The sequence below is a fragment of the Amia ocellicauda genome, chromosome 1 (assembly GCF_036373705.1).
Source record: "Amia ocellicauda isolate fAmiCal2 chromosome 1, fAmiCal2.hap1, whole genome shotgun sequence".
NCBI classification, from domain to species: domain Eukaryota; kingdom Metazoa; phylum Chordata; class Actinopteri; order Amiiformes; family Amiidae; genus Amia; species Amia ocellicauda.
The window spans coordinates 13,268,609-13,292,570 of NC_089850.1; the positions used below are offsets into that span (position 1 = coordinate 13,268,609).

Sequence of the window (23,962 nt, forward strand, 5' to 3'; positions counted from 1 at the left end):
CCTATTCAGTAACACATGCAGGTTGTTTTGATAACTCATACTTCCCAAGTTACAGTGGGAAAGGTCTTTGGGTGAGAATATACCAAGTCATATTGCTATTTGCTTTCCTCAGTGTTTTGGCAACTGCTAAATTATACACATGCATTTTCCACATGAAACAGGATCAGGCAATGCTGAGACTTAAGAAATAATCAAAACATAAATAAATAAATCAATAAATAAATGAACAGGTTGCACGATGGCGCAGTGTTTGGCATTGCTGCCTCACAGCTCTGGGGTCCCAGGTTTGAGTCCTGGGTTGGGGGCCTGTCTGTGTGGAGTTTTAATGTTTCATCCTGCGTCCCATCCTGGGTGTATTCCTGCCTTGTGCCCTATGCCTGCCGGGATTGGCCGCGGCTTCCCCGTGACCCTCAACAGAATAAGCGGTTTCGAAGATGGATAAATAAATAAAATAATGAATTTGATTTACGCAAATGGGATTAGACCAAATAAAAATTTAGAATTTAACCAGTTGAGCTCATGCAGAAAAAAACATGCTTATTTTGAAAGTGATAACAATTTAACACCAAACACACATGCCCAGCAAGCAGGCAGATATCAGGAACACATGGGGAAATAAGTACAGTCACTACTATTTACACCCCCCAGGATTCACAGTCTTACACATGTGGGACTATTTGCATCTCTGTTTGCAATTCCAATTCCAAGTTCGTTCATTCCTCGTGTGCACCTGCTCTGAATAATGTATGCAGTGCAGGCTGTATGGTCAAGAAAAGAAGTATTCATTTTTTTCCCCAAGTTACAAAATGAAATGAAGAATAACATTTTGTAGACCTGAATGTATTGCTGCACAGAGTTAATTGAAACGCGTTCAGTTGAGCAGCCTAAATTCTAGCATGCAGCGGGTTCTGGATCTGGTTCTGAAAGCCACCGAGGGCCAGGAGAGCAGGACAGATCTAAGATAGCGTGGCACTTTGGAAGACAAATGTATGCGAGATGGCTCAAGCTTCTTCACAGAGGGAGAAAATTAAACACAGCTCCAAAACTAAATCAAATAATCCTTATTGGAACATACACACCAGTTAGAGTTAGTTTCTGCACTTGATACATTTTAAATGAGAAAAGATGAAGGATTATGATTGTGGACCAAGAATTTTGTTTTTTCCTCACTTTGAAATCTACTCTAGTAATTGAATGCCATTAAGCCTAATTTAATTATGCTATTTTTCACATTAGAAGATTTTTGTGCTGTTGCCCTAATACAGGTTTACAGTAGTATACCATGTTAAAATTGTACAGTAGAGTGTAGGAAACCAAACTTAACCATGGTAAATGATGAATAAGTATTTTAAACCATGATAAAAAATAAAACAACCTTGGAAAACTCTGTCCAAATCCACTGCCAAATTAGCATGCCAATTCACTGTTGTAAACTTTCACAAGGGTGTTTTTTGTTTGTTTGTTTGTTTGCATTGTTAGATTTTCCTGCTTGTACCACTACTGTCTTACATCTGGTAAACATATTAGGGAATTAATCCTTGAAATGCAAGCTGTTTTTTTGTTTTCACTTCCAAGGTTTACCCTTTTTTTATTGTTTGCCATCTATCTTTCAATTCTAATTTGATGTGGCGTTTCCTACTCAAGGTGGGGCAGGCGAGATTCCGCTAGGAGAAACTTCTAAGAGCTTCTACTGATAAAGTTCATATGTTTAAATGGTAACAAGCAACACTCAGATCCTTGCATTTCAAGTATGGGCCAGTATGGACTGTGTTGAACAACATCCATAGCTGCTATTGAGCAATAATAGCCAACACATCTTGAGATATTTGAAGCTCAGCAGGAGTAAGCTCACTTGCTGAAGTTAAACCATTTCCTATTTAGTTTTCAGCATAGGCAGCTGTTCAGTGGATTTGCTTGATAAACAGTTTTATGTTGTCTTTCATTTGAATGTTCTTTCAAGATCCTAAGGTTAAGTAATCAGCTTGTAAGAACATGGTCTACTCAGTATTGTCTGTACTGGACTCTGGTCTATAATGGTTTTGCCTACTTTTGACTTATTATTGGAATTTAATTCCCATTTTGAAGTCATAGCATTGGCTGTTGAGGCGTTGAGTGCCAGCTTTCTGTTTAGATTGTCAAAACTATTGTCTCCCCAGGAAAGATGAGACCAAACATGCTTCCACACACCTGCAAGCTGTCAAAGCCATGTTCATGTAAATGTTGAAAGCAACATTTGTTTTGTAGAAATATAAAAGGGCTTGACAGAGTGCACCATGTTCTTTAGACTTTTAAGCACAAGGCATTGCTTGCCTGAACTGCACCAGAACCTAGGGTTATTGAGTCCACATTACCAAAATATATAAGATTGGTTAACTATTGACATCCCAATAAAGTACAACCACAGCAATATAAAATACTTACATATGTGACAACAGCTGACTCTCCTCTCCATGGCATTTGATTGTGTCTATGGGCATCTGTTTGATTAATTTTAAGAGATGTTCTTGTGGTGTAGAATTGCACCAGGGTGCCATATTCTTGAAAAGTTAATTAGCTAAAAGTGCTGTCTTACTGCAAAATGACCGGGCCTTGAATGTGTAGGATATGCATCATAATCAACTGTGAGCTGATGTATTGCATGTAATAATGACATCATTCAAAGAGGGTACTTTGTAGTGCCTGATCGCTTAATGACAAGTAGTTATACAGAAGTCTTCAATTTTGTCATGCTAATTTTTGTCTGCTCTGTCATTAAATACTCTACAGAAATACAAATAAGATTCTCTTATTCAACGTCTGTGCCATTCCATACAGTGTAATTCTCTAACACAGCTAGAAAATGCTGGTTAATTGTATGTGCAGAAGCGGGTTGAACTCATAGCGTCCCTTGTAGTGCTTTTAATTTTATTTCAGAAGCCATGCATGCAACTTGAAGCACATTTGAAGGGTTTGGAATGTGATCCAATAAAAGTATAAAGAATGGAATGCATGTTACAGAAATAACGGCTATAAAATTTGGGGATTTGCGATATTAACAAGGATCCTTAAGAACTGTCATCCAAATGCAGGGAGCAGGCAGAGAGATTACCATATTTAGGGATGGAGTGGGACTGTTACAAATCAAAGTAAACAAGTAGAAAAAATTGATAAAGGTCACCTGGGAAAGATTTTAAGAATATAAAAGATGTAATTCGGCTAAACACTATAAAAACTTAAAATATTTTTTGGTGTATTTATTCTGTCATATCAGATTCACATGACAAGATATCACTGACATGGTCAGAAGTAAACCATTCTTAGGAATGACACACAAAATTAATTAAACTCCTCTAACTTGAGTGTCCTGGTAAATCCAACTTTATACAGTTTGGCATTGGCAGGTAATATGAAAATAACAATAACACTTGCTGAAGATATGCAGAGCTCAAGTAAGAATTTCATGTTGGCCTTGGGAATAAGATGTACTGAAAAGCTTAGTATGTCTCTGGATAACGAGCTTTGTGACCCATCAAGCTAACGATACTAAGACGACAGTATATGTTTCACATTAACTAGCCATGGTTTTCTCTCTTTGAAGTCTGTGTAAAACCATGCATTGAATCAATATGATCCATTTAAAACATGCACCACATATGAGGACACTTTCACAGTGTCTTTTTAGCCCTTAGGTCATGTAAATGTCACAAAAAGAGGTCTGGTAAATGGGGGATGGGGACAGTATATTTTCTTTAAGCCTTTGAAATGTTTAAGACATGTCCTACTGGGTTCTTAAGGGTTAATGTAGAGAATTCAAATAAGGAACTCGACACAGGTTACATTTTCAGTAGTTTTATTGAAAAATGCCTCTTCTGTTTCAGAAATAAATAAGAAAATAAGGCTGTGAAATTCACAATTTGCAGTTAAAAACATGAAAGAAGCAATTCTATGTCCATAGTCTTGCACACAAATTCAAACTGCATTGAATATCGCTGAAAAAAACAAACCAAAAAAAAACATCCTATATTCTGATAAAAAAATTTAACAGTCATACTAAATATACAACACAGACATGCAATTCCACCTTTGGTAAAATCAGCTGTGAGTTGGTATAATAAAACTTAAATATTTAGTCTAAAATAACAAAATGAAAGTCATGTTTAACTGCTGTATTGACGTTTTGTGAACTGTAGGTAGATCTTGTACAAAGTCTCCTCTTTACAATGACAGATAAAGAGGCAAAATATATAATTCCATTACAACAACAAACAGCTTTACAATAAGACATTTGTGGTGATGTACAAAAGGGGAAGGATCCATGCCATTTATTGCTAGATACCCTCATGCTGCAAACAAATGTAACCTTTCTTCCGGATGTTTTAAAATGCTGAATTTGACATGATGAGAGCATTAAACATTAGACTCTTTAGTATACACTTAAGGCAGTTATATTACAAGCAAAGACACTTTAAGGGAACATATAGCAAGCTCACAGGTTGTTTCATTTAAGAAATAATGTTTGGGTTTTGTTTTGCGTTGTATGTTTTGGCCATTTCTTTTGTTCGCTAAATGTACACATGCGTCTATGAAATGTATCAAACCCTCATACATTTCCTTCCAATTCTGTCAACACCAGCATGTGTGAAAATAGCAAATGACTTCCCATAAAAAGAACACAATCCTGTTTTTTTTTATGGTGCTATCCTTGCGTATTGCTGTCTTGATAGTGACCTCTTTCCGCGCTGGTTTCGCGAATAACCGGGGGACTGTATTTCTGTTTCATAGTCGTCGGGCTGCTCCTCTGGAATGGAAACTACATAGGTTTCGGGCTCAGGCGGGTATGGTTCTGGTTGGGAATATTTTTTCCAATTGAAAATCAAGACCATCTGCAGTTGTAACTCCACATGCACACAGACTAGATATTGCTTAATTTAATTGTTGATGAAAACTCAATGGTAACAACTTATTACAGTGGATGATTTTTTTTTTTAATGGCATAGCTTATTGTTTGAGAGGCAGAAATAATACATGTATTTGTAAACATTAGAATACTGTGTTGCTGGTTGTAGTGTGTATATATATATATATATATATATATATATATATATATATATGCAAAGCAGTATAAAACAGATTCGAATTTTTGAAAAATAATGTTTAGGTACAAGTACGTGCCATAGAAAAAATAAAAAAATAAATCCAAATGATAAAAGGAGAAATATATATATAGACGAGTGGCATATATATGCTGTAATATGTTCCTCTAAAGAATTAAAATATTGGTCAAGTAATCATTCTACCTCCAGCCTTTATATACGTATGAAATTCTGGCACTATTCCTTAAAACATGGCTGGTGCCGGAGGAACACGAGTTACTACAGCAAAACAATGCAAAAATTATTGGGGGGGGGACCTTTCAGCATTCATATTGCAAACATACCATAAAAAACTCCTAGGCCTAATGGCACGTGCTTTAATTTGGACCTGAGCAAAGGTGGAGTAAACCAATTTAGGCATCAACAAAGGAGGTTATGTTGGCATTCAGCAAGCAGAAGGTTATATGCAGAAGCTCATTAAAGATGTTAACTGATTTTAGTGAATGTGATTCCCACAGAATCATTTACAAGGCACAATTAGTTTATTTACAGATAACACTTCTAGATTACCATATTAACACTTTGGTTCTTGGTTACGAATCCACCTTGTTAGTAGTTTGACATGCTCCTTTGCTGAAATATGCTTCTTTGTGTTTGCTTTATTGGTTCAAGATGCAAACAGGCTCACTACGATGCCATCGCTGTTGCTTGTCTGATAAAGTAGCTGAAAAGTGTTGTTAGTATGAGTCCTCTCCTTTATGACGGTCAACAATGTTCATTAATCATTTCCATGGGGATTATCCTTAAAGGCTCATAAGCACGTGAGCAAGTATCTCAGAAACAGGACTTTCAGGATTTCAAAATGTAAGCAGCACAGGCGACCTAGAAAATTTACTATGCCGAACCTGAAACAGGTTAAAGAGCATGTTAGTTTTCAGTAGAAAATAAAAGAAAAAAAAATGAAAAAAACTTTTCTAAATGAGGTGATGAAAAAATGATGGCAGCTAAAACAGAACATCATGTAATAGTGTATACATTAATATAGTAAAACTAATCCCACACAACAAACCACAAACACTGGAAAATTAAGTATAAAATGGCATTCGTAATACAGTACTGTATGCTCTAGAAAAGATAAATACACTGAAAGGTATGTTAAATCTTAACCCTTTCAAAATTATAGAATGCCTTCATGTACAAGAGTTATGCAATTTGTGCTTTAGGAGCAGCTTCAGGTTTATGGATAATTTAACGTACCTGGGTATCCTTGACCATTGTAAGGAATGCCAACACACTGTGAAGAGTCACAGTAACCTGGGGGACCGGGTGGCCCCCTGACTCCTGCCTGGCCCTGGCGACCAGGTGGACCACGAGGCCCTGTTGAGCCTTGAGGACCTGGTGGGCCAGTTCGAGATTCTCCTGGTGGGCCTGGGGATTCAAAACAAACACTTATAACCACCTGACATCATCCTCACATCTCCCCTCAGAGTCAGAGAAAAAATTGGTTTATGCCACTGTAATTTAAATATTTAGACTGTTCAATTAGAAGGAGAAAAAAGGAAAAGAAACAGTGCTCGTTTGAGTTACTGGCACTCTTTTCTCCTTTCCGTCTAGACGATATAAACCTACTATGGAATTTCTCTCTCTCTCACTCTCTCTATCAAATCCTCACATATGTTGTCAATGAAGCCTCGAGAGAAAACTCATTGTACAACAATATGATTAGCCTCCGAACAATGACTCATCACCACTAGCTTCCCCTACTTGTAGGCAATTTCATTTCTCTCTTTTCACGGAAACAGACTTGGCACCGTTTGACCCATGTTGTAGACATCAAAGAATTGCATGCTTTTTTCCACTCCCTGTGTGATAGGAAAGGCTCTGGAGACCCAGTGCCTCAGACAAGCACACTGTATTACAATTAAGTGTATGACTATATTAGCTCCACTCCCCCCACCACCAAACGACCCTCCTGGGTGGGTGAAGTCATGATTTTGTTGAATTATAGTTTACAGAAATTAAAGGTTGTATCAACTGGGGGTTAAAAACGAATATGAAGACCGTATGGCCGCACTGATAAAAGGAAGCCATGCTAAAATGTATCTCCAAGAAAATTACTCATTGCCAGCACATTCATAACTGATCATAAAACTAGGTCACATGACTGGAAGCAAAAAGGCTAGTGATTTCATAGCTGCCTGAATTTGACAAAAGTTCTTCTAAAGAATGGATCACTCTGTGTTTACATGCAGTGGTGACAATTTTTTAGGCCACACTGACCACACAATATACATTTTGTCTGGCATGGGGTGTAGTTTTACAGTTTAAGAAAAAGATAAATGGATTAGGAAAATGAAAAGTAACAGAAGTTGATATTGTCCAAGCATAATTAGAAAAAGTGTATGAAAAACAAATACAAACTTGGATCATCTCCAATTATGAATTATGAATTATGAAGCCTAGCTTTGTTTTTTGTCTTCTAAGAAGTGAGGAAAATGGCCTGCCAATAGAAATAAGCTCCAGTGAAACTTGAACAGCTTGATTTCATAATTTGGTTAGATTAAAACGTTGCAACATATTTTGTTGGAATGATGTTGGGGCTGTTTTGAGAGATTCACTTTCTTTCATGCTAAATTAATTTAATTTAGACAAGCCTGGATGAGTTCTTTCATTATGGTTTTTTAGCTTCCAGATAATCTCAAGCATCCAAAGTATGTTTCTTGACTGCATTTCCAGTATTTCACAACTCATAAGAAATCAGAAAACCTATGAACCTCTCTATGGAGGGTAATCGTATGCATAAACTACACATCTCCAATAAGAAAGATAAATCTGTTTTTGTACATTTTTCAGTTTTTGTAAATTGCATTGAGTGCAGTATTTAAAATCATAACTGAGTAATATTGTGATTATATAAAAGATAGATGTTTCTTACTGGCCCAACAACAAGCATTAAATATCATGTAAATACATTACTATAATAACAATGTATGATATTGTTACTAAATCTAAAATATTTGCCTCTGTAAACAAATGATACATGTATATTGGATTTTCTGTATGGTTTCAGGACGATCAAAAGCCTTCTCACATCATCTAAGCAATGATTATAATTGGCAGGCACATTATTCTTTTTTTAAACACAAGGTTTAAGAAGATTGATGGGATGCTGGTTAATGCTTTATCCATCACTGTGAAAGCTCTCCAGCAAAGCCATGCTGGTGCCAGCTGTTATAGGTAATGGGTAAAAGGCACACAGAGAACCATGTGGCTCCACAGTGCTGTTATGCAAGATGGAAGCAATTAATTACCCAGAAATTACCCAAAAGTGTATGTGGCTTTTGTCATTCTAAATATTGGCATCTGATGCTGAAATACGTACCAGGCGGTCCAGTTAAACCTCGTTGTCCCTGGGTTCCTTTTCCTGGACTGCCCCGTTCACCCTTCTCTCCTGGTGGACCTATTAACGACACCAAGAACAGTCAAGAGAAGAACATTTCAATCATGCAAACGGTTGGCAAATGAGGACATCTGCACTGGTGAGCAGAGGAAAGTAACATCCACTTGGCGTAGCTATGGAAAACATGTAATGCGACACAACACAGAAAATAACCACAAGATATTGACATGAAACTGGACATAACAATGTCATAAATATGACTTTATATTCCAAAACTGATAAAGTTATGAAATAACTCGCCACACATGCTCTGGGATGTTTAGTTTTTTTCCTCAGTATGCCCTACAGATATTGCTCTCCTGACTGGCTATTCTGATCATTGGCTTTGCTCTACATGGGACCAGTTCCACGTCTTGCTTTTTTGATACGCACCTCTGTCTCCTGGGCGGCCAGGTGTGCCTGGACTTCCTGGGAATCCGTTCTGGCCTGCTTGTCCTTGTTCACCTTGAGGACCAGAACTGCCAGGGGGACCAGGGGGGCCAGGAGGGCCGGGGTTGTTGCGAGTAACATAGCCATTGGGAATTTGGTTCAGCATAGTGTCAATCCTGCTCATTTGGCCTAAAAACACAAAAGAACAAGTACAAAACAGGAGGTAAGAACCTCATAAACCATTCATAGTTCTTTGTAATATATATCTGTATATTTGTACTCGAGTCTCCACAGGGTGTATTAACAAGAATTGCACCAAACTGCTGAAGTAGGGCCTCACCATTCATCAGCTGCTCACAGACTTGTCTGGCAATCGAGCGCATCATATTCTGGGATGCAAAGTCTCCCTGCAAGAAGCAGTTTTTGATTAGGATCAAGTCATACGTGCTCCTCAAAACACCAGCGCACACAAAAAAAACACCACAATTATACTCACCCTCTCCCCTTTCTCTCCTTTCATGCCAGCTGGCCCCTGTATTATGAAGAAGAAAGAAACAAGTATATAGACATTCTCAAGTGAAATATTTAAGTGAGTATATTTAGCATAGAATTAGGTGTCAGATATTGCTACAGCCAAGAAACAACAATACACTCATACATAACTGTATCAAGGGAAACTTTGACTGGATTGAAACCATTCTCCATCAATACAGAAAGCGCATGGGGATATTTCTGGAACAGGATATTGCTGTTTGCTGATGTTGAGAATGAATACAAAATACAAGAAATAAATAACATGGTCTAAATAAACTTTTTATTTTTTATTTTTTTGCTACATAACAAAGTTGTTTCCCTGGTGTTGGAGGTCCTGCTATGGTTGCAGACTCTGGTCTTTACAGGATGTCAGGTACTCTGTTTTTGGCTCCATTGGATTATTTGCAGGCCTATTTGCACCTTGTTCTTAGGGACAGATTCACTTGAAAACTGAGTAATGTTGCAATTTTGCTTTGGTTGGTTTTACACAATACAAGTTGCTAATGAATAACAGCTCAACCCCAAGTGAATTTAAATCCCATGTGTCCAGCCTCATCACACCAGAGTTTATTTGGCTTTGCACTGGAGATTTTCCAAGTTAACTTGATTGCACTGAAAGTTGCATGTAAATAGGTAGTGTGTAGGTTTTGGCCATCCTGGTGTAACATGGAAAATATTACTCCCAAATAAAAAAAAAGGTCTTCCCAGAGAATTATGGTAGTAGTATGGTAATCATAATAATGATAATTATGATGGTGATGATGATGATATCCAGCACGACCAACACACAAAACTGGGATGTATATTTAAATAATTGATATGACTAATTACATAATTTAAATACAGGTTATTTTAATAGTTATTGAAATCTAAAATTTGAAATACATCTCCAGTGTATTTATCTGCTGCTAATTTGTTGCTTAGTTGATTTATCATTGAGAAATAACAGTTTGAAACATGTATATGAATCATGCTGCAGTTTCTGCTTGACCAGACACATCTGTTTTGTTCCAGGACTTAGTGGATCATTTACAGCATTCATCTTATACTAGCTAAAGAAATGCACGACTCCAAGCTGACATGGATGTTAAACTGACCCATTTAAATCACATCATAAGTTTAGTGAAAAAACTGATAGCTCAGATAGAAGATAAGACGAGAGAGTCGGTGACCATTTTGGATGCATCCAAATTGGGCAAAAACAACAATTTCCATTGTGATATGCTAGACAAATGGCACTACTCATTGGAGTCCTTGAATCCTAGGCTAGAAGTTTCCATTTCTTCACCATTATATATGGTTTCCCATAGTATGCATCATTTGGCTAAAAGCTGTATTTACTACAAGTGGTATGCAGTCTTGTAACACATTGGAACTATCTGTTTAATTCCACTTAATAATGCAAATTTATTTATTATTCCTGCAGGAGCCCAATTGCTTACTAATCCTGTAAGATAATTTTCAAATGTGGCACAATGCCCTTTCAGTCAGGCTGTGTTCTAACATGGAAGAAGTTCCAACACTGAATTGCATGTTATACACAGGACAGACCCAGATTACACATTGAGTACTGAGCTATTTACAACAGGCTATGCCAAAAAATGAATCACACCTTGTCCTAAACACGTGTATTAATAACGCAAAAGCCGTTATGCTCAATTAGTCCTTCAATCACTGTAGCCTTTGGTTAATGTGATTTCAGCTCGCTTTTGTCTGAGCAATATATTTTGATTATCATTATTGTTTTTACTTGAATTATCAGTGATATTTGTAGAACAATTAAAAATAAAAGATGTTGGATTTGGTTTGATGTATTCCTGGATATATGTCCAAGGGCCATTATACAGAATGTGAAATAAGATAACTGTGTTAAGTCTATATAAACTCTCCTAACACGAAAGAGTGGGTAGTATTATGTACTACCTGTTGCACACCCTCTGTAGTTTGTTACACACAAGGATATGAGATCAAACTTGACACCAATGAGAATGAACTACAGCAATGTGAAGAGCTTCAGACTGTGTGACTTTCTATATTCAGAATATGTATCTCACCACAAAGTTTAGCAAATCTAGTAAAACATAATTATGAATATGAAGACATTGTTCTGTAATGTTATTTTTGAATATACACACAGGCCTGGCTTTGGAAATATCTACTTGAAACAAGGGGGTCATAAATCAAAATTATGACTTACATTATTTTGTTGTTTTATACACTATCTGTAAGGAGTATTTGTACTGTTGTGTTATATGATACAAGCCTGGAGCTGTTTGTTTATGTTTTTGTATACTTTTAATGATGTTGATCCCCCACCCTAAACACCAGCCATGATTTATTTTCTAGTTTTGAAAAGAACATTTATGAAACGTACAGTGTGTGTTCAATTGGCAAGAGGGTCCTTTTGCATTCTCTGTATTACAAAGTAGGTGTTGATGTTGGTTTGAATAACCTTATACACTGAGGAAGCGCCCTTTCCTCACTGCAATTTGACATGCCAAACACAATATGCCATGGTTATGTGACATTGTTGCATTGGCTCCTGGAACACCTAACTTCCAAGATGTTTCAATGTTCTGAGTAACAGCCTGTGACAAGAAAAGCTAAAGCAGAATGATTTATGCCATTTCTAAAGTCTTCGGTGCTGCAGTAATGGAAAATTGCACTTACAGGCTGCCCTGAGTCTCCTGGTTTCCCTGTTTTCCCACTTGATCCAGGCATGCCAGGTGATCCCGGAGCCCCCTAATAAAGTAGAGAAAACAATTAACCCTTCACATTGACATAAAACAGTCAATTATATGACTCTGAGTCTCTGTATGGTAAATAAGTTGAAAATAAAAGTACTGTATCATATTGGCTATATCCCAGGCTGTCTGAGAGTTGAACACAACTGTAAAAAGATCTGCTGAATTATAACGCACAGATTTCAGCTTCCTACAAGTTAAGCTATTCAGCAATATTATTATTTGGGAGCCAACATTTATTCTCTCTTCTTCTCTGCTTTGGCATCCTTCATGTCCCATCTAAGACATAATTCAATTGCTTTAATAACTAGTTTGAAAGAAGCAAACTTCTCAGTTGTACATGTTGGGTGGTCAAACAATAAACTTGTATATTATCTTGCTAATGGCATCCTCCTGTACACTGCAATTTCAAATTCACATTAAGCTTAGTATAAATTTGAATTAAGGTACAGTTTGCTGCTAGTTATATTACTAAGAATTCTGAATGGGATATAGATGTTTAACAAGCAGGTTTCTTGGCAGAATGCGTCTTGCTTTAATGGGACAATTGAATCAGGGCTAAACAAACTAACGGGACAGAAAATTGAATCCAGGCTTTATTGTGTGAAACAGAGAGCTGCCACTATCTGTACACATTATTATGATTTAACTCTCAAACCAGAAACGAATTGATTCATGTTAAGTAAACATTTAAAGTGGTTTCTTTGCCACATCGAAATTCTTTTACTATTTCTTTGTTTTTATATTACTTACCATTGGTCCAGGTGGGCCCCTGGGTCCCGCAGGCCCTTCCTTTCCTTGAGGTCCCTACATAGAAAAAAAATAAAATAAAGTTACTGAAGAACACAATAGAATATTAATTGAATAGCCTTATTTCACCAGGAATAGTTTCACTGATTTAAGAAATCTGTCCTATTTTTTTATTGATACATTCTGTGTGTTTATTTTCTCTGCTAGAAGAGGACTCATTCAGTTGCATTTAGCTGTCAAGGAATCAGTATCTGTGCCACCAGACTCTGTACTGTACACCGATATACACTATATCTGCTCTGACCTTCAAAAAAACGCCATAATAAAGAATGGACAATTGCTGGATATATTTATATATATTTAAGGGAAACCGTGCCTACATATTTAAAGGGGTGCCTCATGGTCTGTACCAGGATCACTTCTCTTTATCTTAACACAAACATGCTGGAAATTGGTGGAATCAATGCCAAATATGTATTAATGGCGATTGCAGCCCCTCCAGGACCAGAGTTATGCAGCACAGACCTAGAAAGATGTTTTGGATTAATCACAGGTCTACACTGTAAAATGCATCTACAGCATATTTACAGCTTTGATTTGATCCCATTTGGATTGAGACGTGTTTCTTTAGAAATTCAAAAGCATATTTTTAAACTATTCAAATTGCATTTGAAACATCAGTATAAACAGTTAATTAGAAATTCTAGTATAAATAGATGCTTTACAATTTTTAAGTATTTGTCTAGGTAATTTACTGATTTTTTAAATTTTTATTCTTGAAAGTACTTTCACTGTCTGACAGATCTAATGATAACCTGAAATAAGTGTTTCCAAATTCTTGTGTTTAATAAACATTACATTCGTTTCCTGTGTTGCAGTCAACAGCAGACCAGCTGCGCTTTAATTGTCCTGCTTCAGGCATAATGGTCTTTCCCTTTAAAACCAGACTAAGCATACATGCAAGAAAAGGCTCAAATACTTAATATCTTGTAATAATCATGTTAGTAATGCCTACATAACCAAGGTGAATTAAAGCACACACTATCATTCCCAACATAGCATGTGCTTTACCAAACCTTCTGCAGAGCAACAGACTCTTACCCTTCCTCCTACTGGGCCAACAGGTCCTAATGGTCCAGGTGGGCCAGGAGGTCCCTAGAAAAATAACAACAAAACATTTCACATAACCAACACCCATAGAAGACATTTACCTTTGACCAAATCATTGAAACCACTTTGGTTCCCCCTGTAATGTCAGTGTCTACAATGGCATTAAATCATTTTTTATTGTGAAGTTGTGCTCTGAACTTTTCTTGTCTCTTCCGGCTCCCCTTTAATGTGCAGCACAAGATTTACAAAGGGTGTAATTTGTACCAGATACGTTTTATTGGTCTTCAGAAACCTGGTCTGCATACTTGGAGGGTCATTAAATGAATGTTTTGCTCAGGGCAACCCCACTGATCTGTCCTACACTTGGAGTAGGAATACAGGTTTTCAAGAGGTGTTTGTGGTGTTAATTGAATGGCTGATTGTGTTAATATACAATAGTACTGTTTAACCAGTGCAATCATTTACATTAAAAATGTCGTTAGGCAGATGCTGTTAACAACGATAATTGCTACAACCTCCAGAATTATCAATGCTGTCTGTCACATGACACAATGTTATTTTGACACTTCCTCATAACTGTTTAAGGGCACCCTGGGGCTCTTTCATAGACTTGGCTTAGAAGGAACAGATGCCTATTGCTACTTCTAGCTACAGAGAAACCCATCCTCTCCAACGTGTCCTGCAATGAATAACAACTGATGATCCTTGCTGGAAATGGGCAGCCAATGTCATCAGGAAGCCTGGGTTGACTACACTAGCATAAGGTCAAATGAAGGATTTCCCTTTATGGGTATTCCAGGAAATACAATTATATATTCTTTGCCATATCTATCATGTTATGTTGAGCAACAAAAAGAGGCACCACAGCTATACAGTCATAATCTGGTTTCGTCAGTGAAGAGGCCTTGTATCCAGTCACTGATGTCCATCATTTCTAAACAGTCCTTCAACACTCCAAAGAACAGGTTACTTCTATGAGGGACCAGCAATGCTCCAGATCTGTTCCACAATTTTGCTGAAACTGTATTTTACATGGTCAAAATGTGGTATGGCCATCTAAGTCTCAGTTTTGAGAGCCCTGTTTTATACGCACAATTCAGCCGCCAACAAAATGCATTAAATAAACATTTTTTAAGAGATATCAGTGGGAAGTTGTTGGCTCCTGCCCAATTCATCCTGCAAGAAAATGCTAAAATGATTACTTTACAATTCAGATTAATGGAAATAAAGTTAAATGTTAGTGTTTTGAAACGTCTGGTAGTTATAGCTACTTAGTGATTGTTTCCCCTTTGGAATATTGTCTGAAGCGTGCCATGTGGAGACGATCCAGAACAGTAGCATTATTGCACATAAAGGATTATCTACTGTTTCCTTTGCAACAACACAGTTAAAGCTGTAATTGAAAGCAGTACTCACTGAACGTCCAGGTAGGCCCGGATCACCAGCATCACCTTTCGGTCCTTGCCGACCCTGTGTTAATAAAGAGAGAATGAAAAGGAAAAGACAATGTTAACAGCCTCTGCTATTTCAAATGAATGTAATACTTACTAGAGCTATGTGTAAGCCACAATAAGCCAACTATAAATAATTTAAATAATGTATTTGACATGGTGCGGAGATGTTGATATCTACTGGTCTGAACCATGTAAATCTTGAAATACCACAGTGGTTACTCATCTTTCGGAAGGAAAGGGAAAAAAATATGGGAAAAAAGCTTAAATAAAAAAAAAGAAGTTTATGAGTCTGGTTGGGTATGCTCCAGGAAATTTTAAAAACAGTGGTAAGAATTTCTCCTTGATCCAGCAGCATTTGAGCTGCACTAACTAGGTAAAAGTGTTTTGTTTTGTAATGCTGGAGTGGGTCTCAAATATCACATGAAATATTTCCTAATATTTCAACACTGTGATGTTTTTGAATTGGGGAGGGCAGTGATTTATGCTAATGGTATAAAGCCCTCAGCTACTGACTATATAATCCAGACATGAAGGAATGCAAGAGCAGGATCTATGGACCAAAACCCATGTCCTGTAAATTATAAAATAAACATGTAACGCAATCCTCATTTCAGTTTTTGTCATTGTGAAAAATATAAATAAGCAGAGGTAGTGATTTAAAACTTAAATACTAATCTTACTGAATGGTAACGTTTTTTTGTATTATTATTTCCACCTCCTAATGTATTTTCCAGGCGCTGCTGTATCAACCACTTACCGGTTCTCCTGGAATAGACAGTCCATTGGGTCCTTGAGGGCCTGGAAGTCCCATAGGGCCTGGTAACCCTGGCTCCCCACGTGTGCCGACTGGGCCCTATCAGAAATAAGTATGTATTACATATAATTAAGGGATTACACACTTTCTATTGTGGATACATAATACAGTTGGTAGAAAAAGTTTAATTTCTTTGCATGTTTGTTTTGTGTTTCGTGAGGGTGATGGTTCTTCAATAATAAGGTTTTCAAATTATTCTGAATTCTGGTGATTTTGTCTAGAGACATTTATTTACAGTATTTTTTCCAGTTACACCTAAGAAAAGCCTTAAAAATTAACTGAAATTGAGTTTACACATTTGGGTCACAAATTGGGTCAGCGAGCTACTTACAGCTTGGCCAGTTTCTCCTCTTTCACCTCGAGGTCCTTTGCTACCAGGTCCCCCCTGGAAAGAAAAGAGCATTGAGTTGATGAATAGAAGCCATGCTTAGTATTACACTTACTGATTGTGTCTATATAGTTATGATTTAAGGGCATAGCTTATTAACAACAGCAGCAAAACGTACTACACAAAGAGAATGACCGAGATGTGAAATCCTTACCGGAGGTCCAGCAGGGCCCGGTGGCCCAATGCTGTCCTGAGCACAGGTGCAGGCATGAGGCAGAGCGGGACATTTCGCCTCTTCTCTCTTAAAAAATAAAAAAAGATAAATTACATACATTACATAGTAGATAAGCCTAAGTCCCAAAAGACATCAAAAGACTCTTTGGTATTTCCAATATTGTACAGAGTATATATCCAGGTTGATTGCCAGCTCTGCATAGTCTGACTAAAATGGGTCATGCAGTCAACATAGAGATTGCCATATTTCTCCATGTATCCAAATATATGGAATCTGTGATTTGCCGAAATATTGAGATGTTGAGCTCCCAAATGCAACTATGGACAGATTCTTCTTGGAAACATGCGTCAAGACTATCATTGTTGACCTGAGCTCTTAAACACAATCTGGCTTTTTTAGATTTATTTAGATAAGAAAATGGAGATCATTGTATTTAAAAAACAATTCTGAGATTGAAATTAAAGTATATAAATAAAGACTAAAGTCTGACCATGAAGAGACCATGAGGAACCAGACGCTACAGTGCCTTAAAAAACGTAAAAAATGTGACAATGAAGTCCACAAACAATGGCTGCCTTTATGCATGTTCAACCACGTGTGTGTTTGGAGATCTCACAAGGGATTGCAAGTGAGAAATCCCAGAACCAACTGAGCAGTGCCAAGTGTCCAAATAGCATGATTAACAGCGATGCATAAAAGACTTAGAGACCACACTATATACACTGCACCGGCTGTCTTGCTTACATTGTTGTTACATTGTGATTTATGCGTCCAATTCAAACTAAAACTGTGGAGTCTTTACACACTGGCCAACATGCTGAAATTGTTTGAAAACCAATATTCTGATAAATATTTGGTTTTAGAAAAATATGACTTGAAATGTAATCTAATTTTCTGCTGCTGAACTCGACTGATTGAGTTTTTCTATTATATTGTTTGTTTTTTGTCACATATGATATTAAAATGGTCCTGTTATGACATTCAGATCCCATAGAGCATCAGAAAATGTGCATAAAAGTTTTTAATACACTTTTAACCGAAGTATTGTAAATGGCAATAGCACAGAAGCCATTGAAAGACATTGTGTTGAGCATTGTGCTTTATAGCAAGAATTTCCCTGGCTGTATGAGCATAGCATAACCTTGAATCCTTGTTTCTTAAGCATCTCCTGAGGGAAATCAAATTTTACATGTGCAGCTTTGTCAGCCCTGCGCCTGATTGCATTATGCGATGTCGAAAGAATTTAAGTCTGAGTTCTCCTTCAGATGAAGAAAACATCACTCTGTATAAGTGAGAGGTGATCAGTTGATGATATTTTATAATATAAAAGAGGTGTTATTTAGCACGTGCACATTATTCAATCATTACGAAAACAAAAGGGTCCAGTACATTTCATAATACAATTATTCTAGACATGCTAAAAATATAGAAAGTGCAATGAAAGTCCAATTTTACTGTATATTTGTGCATTTGAGCAAAGCTACTCATCCTCTGTCACAAACACAAATGTACACTTCAGCTTACATCCTCACAGCAGGTCATTTTAATAGCTGGGCAGGATTTTTAATGACAGAAACAAATAGCAAGTGTTTAAAGCCTTTTAACCCACTTCATTAGAGACTGTAATTGACTGTTAAATTCTGGTTTAGAATGACTGTCTGTTGAAGAGTGAGAGAAAAAAGAAAGGTCAAGTGGATAGGTTTAAGTAATTTTTTTTGTTGGATATCAGTAAGGTTTTATTTCTTCAAGGATCTTTATCGCGGCTCTTCTTACCATTGATGGCAGGTCGCAACATCTGTCTCTGCTGGTCCAGCCTAAGCTGCAAACAATATCAAACATCTGGAGCTGGAACTGCACAACAAAACGAAAACGGATGTTACATGTGTCTTTGATATAGCGTTTGTATTTAAAAACAAAAACATGAATTCATTTGTAGAACCTGTACAGCATCAGATGATGAATGAGCCACACAAAGTTTACAGGGTCAGCGTTGGCATAATTTACATAAATTAAAATCTCTTCTCTTAATTTAATTGTATGCCAAGTATGGGGAAACAAAAAAGACAAAAAGAAATGAGCAGAACAAATACTAGCTCCTGCAATCATATAAACTCAGTTTGGCGGCTGTGGTAAAAATACATTTTTATCTGATTTGATTTAACAGTGATGTCAGCTTTTACTCACTGTGGCCGACTCTCTTTGGGATCCCCTCGACTTCACCATTTTGCCAAGAACTTCATAGCCATCAGTAGAAATGTTGGTGGCTTCCTTGATTTCTTTCTCTGCCACTTCCTGGCAATCCACATTTATTTTGACACTCTTGGGGGAGACAGCTATGTGAAGCTGCAAAGAAAATAAATGATCATAAATGCCTTTTCCAGCACACACAAAAAAAAAATCTAAATAGAACCAAACAACCCCAGAACAAATCACATATGTTTATTTTGTTGCTCTGCAAATCACTTGGAGGTATTGGATGGCAAACAGGAATAAAAAAGTGCCTGTTGATGGCCCGTATCCTCTTATGTTACTATTAATCTTGATACATTACTGAACACTACTCCAAATTGAATAGCCAGCACTAACAGGAAGGAAAATCAATCAATCAAATACATCAAACAATCTGAACTTTCTACTGTATCTTATGGTTGTTGCATCTAAACTGCAAATCACTATTTACAGAATGAGCAGTGAAAACAAATACAGTGCCTTTACATGAATAACAAATGTCTATACAAGAATCCAAAAGTGCATGTCACTCACAAATGGCATCTATTGAGTTATAATATCTGCGATAAAGCTTTCATTTAACATAAGTGATTCAATGAAGAATCCTGGAAACTGGACGGGATCCCCTTTCCTCTTAATAAGGACATGGAATAGCTCTGTTAGTACATGCGTACAGACTTAAGCATATATGTCAGCTGCTGTGAAGTAAATATGACTATGGTATTTGGTCTTTCCATGATCCAAGCGACTTTATAAACATTGGGCAGTGCAAGTGCTGCCCTGTATTACTAAACCACGTACTGATGATGTCATTATGTGGTCTACCATCCAAAAGTGCATTGTGTCCAAACTTTTCCTGGTCACTTTAAAACCGACTTTCAGTCCCTAAGGGAATTGTAATTGTGAGATTGTGGGTTTTCCATCTTGCTTATAGGGAATAAAACAAATTGATGGAAAAAACTTTAGTTCTGGCAACCACATAAGGCTTTATTGCAGTTTTCTTGGTAACAGAATACAGAATTTCAACTTCCTCTGAAGGGAAGGCACCACTGCCACTGGGTCCTGGCAACTGCTAGATAGCATGATAAACGTTGTGCAATCAAATGCAATGCATGATGTGGGCATAGTTACATTCCCCTACTGTCTGGTTTCTGATTAATGAAAATAACTCTGAGACAGATGAGATGAAACGATTGATTAATAATACTAAATAAAGCTTAAGACCATGACCACGCATTACCAATGGTGCTGTGTGGATATGATGAGCTGATAAGTCTTTCCAGAAGACTTCTTGAGCATTGTAGAAGGCAATACATGTACAGGAACAACAACATAAGATTGTGCTCCCACACAGTATAGCAAACAACAGAAATCTACACAAGCCATCAACGAAGACATGGAAAAAGCTGAACATGGCACCATTGTATCAAAGCAACATCTTGCCGTTATAAACAACAAAAAGCAACATGGATATTTTTCTGATACAAGGTGACTAATTGCTTATTGTTAGAGCGTAGCAGGCATGCATTATGTCAAATTATTAAATAAGTCAAAACAAACAACAAATAAGAGAAATAATACATAAAAGGTGAACTCTTACAAATTGCCGAAACCTTGAAATTGCAAATGTGGCAACACCTTATCCATGCACATTCGTTCCACTGTGGTGGACCATTTCATTTTAAATTCTAGACGCCCCTGGGTGTGCAGACAAATGGTGCATATGGTTTTGTTTCTAATTCTGTCTTGCTCTATTCCCTGTTGACAGGTTTCCATGATTTTTATCCCCTTCCATTTTATTATCCTTGGCTGGGTCTGGAGGCTCTTAACTGTTTCTTTAGTTTCAGCTACAGTTCAATCAAAAGGTTGCAAGTTCACCACCTAAGATCGATTGCATGCAGTTTGGAGCCCGTGGAAAGGCAACTAGAGGGAGACACTTGGTACCAGGATGAAATATATATACATTCGTTATCATGGCATTAGCATAAGCCTTTTCTAAAAGTATCCAACCTATTTGCAAGCTGAACTCTAAGTTTTATTATACAAAATGAGTGTATTACATACTACATGAGAAGTTGCCACCTCAGAAATGACTAGTAACCACCTAGTAACTGCTCTGAAATCCTAATCAGCTTTAAGACAATCATCTGTCAAATAAAATCACCATCAGGAACTGAAATTGGAAAGTACAACTGCCAGGGAGGGGAAAGCTTTGATTTTTCAGCTTTATATATATATATGTAATTATTATGATTATATCATAACTGATCAATCACTTGCCGAACCGGTTACATTGTCTGCCTAGCACTGTATTAGATATACCTTTAGATGCATATACAGCTAGGAACTAAAGAGATTGTCATATACATTCACATTTGATTGGTGCTATTCCATTAAAAAAACAAATAGTGGCTTCATAAATACATTTTTGGAAGAAGCTGTAAAGTATACATTCTTCAAAACACTAAGAGCACATTCTGCAGCTGCCAACTCCAAGTGCAAACTGGAAGAAAGTGCCCTGTTCATGGAAAATACCAGTTTCATATCAGCGATTCTTACAGGATGACAATTTTGCCTTTTACACTCCCTCGCATGGGAAAGAGGAACTGCCTGCTGCTGAAAACTAAAATAGCATGCATGGTTTTCTCAGTTTATTTTAGTTCACAAGCGTGTCTATCTAGTCACAAATGTACTTGATATCCTTTGTAAGGGAGCTGGTTTTTGGCCCATGAACAAAGTGCCCTCGATGTGTCCTTTAAAGGCTTAAGAATTTATCCAGTACTAATACATTAATCTGTAAGGGTTTTCCCACATGCCCTCCTACTGCCAGGACACAACTAATAAGGCTTTACTTAAATGCATTTCATTTTTTTCCCATTTCTGTAGTCATTGCAAACAAAAGAGAGATACATTTCATCTCATCTACAAGAAAGAAAGAAAAAAAAAGTTTCAATTGTTTTAACGAAACATATATCTTAATTTAGTAAATAATGATTGTTACATGCATAAATGCATTAAATATGGCAGGAGCTAGGGCAACTATCCTGGTTGTAATTATTCAATAATTGTACATTTTGTGTTTGTATCGGCTTATGTTTTGCACATTTACCTTATTTTCATAAAGCTGGTTATTTATTTCTATAAGCGAAGTACAGTGCATTTTACATGGGGGAAACAGGCTCAGGGGATACATTTGGTGACACAGTCTACAATATGTAAAATACACAATGTTGTTAGAATGTACGGACTTTATGCTACAGTATAAAATCCATTCTTCTTGCCCAAAAACCCTTGAAGCAGAACTCGGGCTGTATATCACAGTGATCATAGAAAAAGTTCCACCAAGACCAATTCAATTATGCTCACCGGTATAAGATTTTACAGGCAGGAAAAAGTGATTTGTGCATTTTTTATGCCATGTATGCCAACGTCCAAAATACTTGTTTGCCACTTGAAAACTAAATCTCACGCATGCTCTCTTGTTATCCATTTGCAACTGTTAAAGATAAGACAGTTTGATAAGATTAGTGGTTCATCAGGTGTTGTTGGCATAAGACAAGAATTCATGCACACAAAATCCAGTCCTGGGGATAAATGTATCGGAAATGTAAAATCATGCATTTGCCAGTTTAAATTATTTCCTTGCTGTCACTTTTGACATTGATGAGGAACAAAACATTCCCACTACCCTGGGCTCTGGCACACACCAGCCCTCTGGTGAGACCCCTGCTGAGCTTCTGGGCTACAAATGAGAATTCAATGCTGATCCACCACACTGTGCTAAGAGGCCAACCGCGAGAGTTGCCAACCTTTGAGCTACTGCTAGAATTCCCTGTGGTCAACTACTCAAAGCACGTGACAGAGACCTGCGCCAAATCCCAAATGGCAAGCCTGCAAAAGAGTCTTAAATAATAATAATAATAATAATAATAATAATAATAATAATAATAATAATAATAATAATAATGATAATTAAACCAGTTTCTAGTATACAACACATACAATAGAATTAGTCCAATGTAAAAGTAAAAGGAAATAATTTCTTGCCTGTTTACTTACTTGAAGATATTCATTAGTAAAATCAATCTACATGTTTAAACACATAAGATACTTAGACTGTGATAGCATAAGCAGGTCAATATGTGTAAAAGCAACATAATAGTAAATACTTTTTAATCCAGTAAATTGTGATGTATAGTAGAAGACATACATAAATATAAGTTTGCTACAAGCTGACTGAACAATCTTGAATGATTGATCTTGTCTAATCTTCTGTAAAGAATGTGTATCTGTCAGCATGACTAGAAATATCCTCTCTCTGTGTATTGCCTTAGATATCAGTCTTTATATGTGTTTGATAAAAAGCAAAAAGGGTAATTAGTAAATTTATTTGAGATTCTTGCTTTAGCAAAACCAGATATCCCATTTACATTTTTTTCCCTTCCACTGCCTTATCCAAGTTGTGAATTTCCATTTCAAAACAACTTATTACTTCAACACTTCCACTCTTTTCACCCACTGATCCTGTTGATTATGAGGTTCTGATACACTGAACCCAGAGGGCCGTGGTTTGGGCCCCCTGATCCCGACGGGCCAGGCAAAGTGTCTGCTCAGTAGAAGCTGCTAAGTTACAGTGCTGCACCTTATCCTATCCCAGAAGAATTGTGTAAACATGTGCAGGCAAACACAGTCCCCGTTAAGGGTTTTGAGCCAGGTTCTATACGATGGCATGGCTTAAATCAATACATAAATAAAATAAAATAAATTGACATAAGTGTGTAGCACCATGAATCCAGAAATATTGGGGAATCTGTCACCTGCATATAACCCTGGCTATTTGTGTTCCTTTTTTGTAACCATTTA

The 23,962-nt window shown here is 37.0% G+C and overlaps 1 protein-coding gene across 3 annotated transcripts in view; it reads right to left on the reverse strand.

Moving 5' to 3' along the window:
* Nucleotides 1-3,812: 3,812 nt before the first annotated feature.
* col12a1b (collagen, type XII, alpha 1b) overlaps nt 3,813-23,962 on the reverse strand; it is a 75,286-nt gene continuing 55,136 nt past the window's right edge. Inside the window, exons 52-66 of one of the 3 annotated variants that reach the window (XM_066723046.1) lie at nt 19,055-19,213; nt 18,644-18,721; nt 16,850-16,936; nt 16,639-16,692; nt 16,251-16,346; nt 15,456-15,509; nt 14,031-14,084; nt 12,933-12,986; nt 12,106-12,177; nt 9,398-9,433; nt 9,242-9,308; nt 8,905-9,090; nt 8,455-8,532; nt 6,330-6,500; nt 3,813-4,789 (exon numbers count right to left, since the gene is read on the reverse strand). In XM_066723046.1, coding sequence (XP_066579143.1) covers nt 4,668-4,789; nt 6,330-6,500; nt 8,455-8,532; nt 8,905-9,090; nt 9,242-9,308; nt 9,398-9,433; nt 12,106-12,177; nt 12,933-12,986; nt 14,031-14,084; nt 15,456-15,509; nt 16,251-16,346; nt 16,639-16,692; nt 16,850-16,936; nt 18,644-18,721; nt 19,055-19,213 — 1,368 coding nt within the window. In that variant the 3' untranslated portion in view covers nt 3,813-4,667. Of the gene's footprint in view, nt 4,823-4,858; nt 5,978-6,329; nt 6,501-8,454; nt 8,533-8,904; nt 9,091-9,241; nt 9,309-9,397; nt 9,434-12,105; nt 12,178-12,932; nt 12,987-14,030; nt 14,085-15,455; nt 15,510-16,250; nt 16,347-16,638; nt 16,693-16,849; nt 16,937-18,643; nt 18,722-19,054; nt 19,214-23,962 lie in introns of those variants that run through there. The other 2 variants (XM_066722964.1, XM_066723119.1) reach the window with 2 other exon arrangements.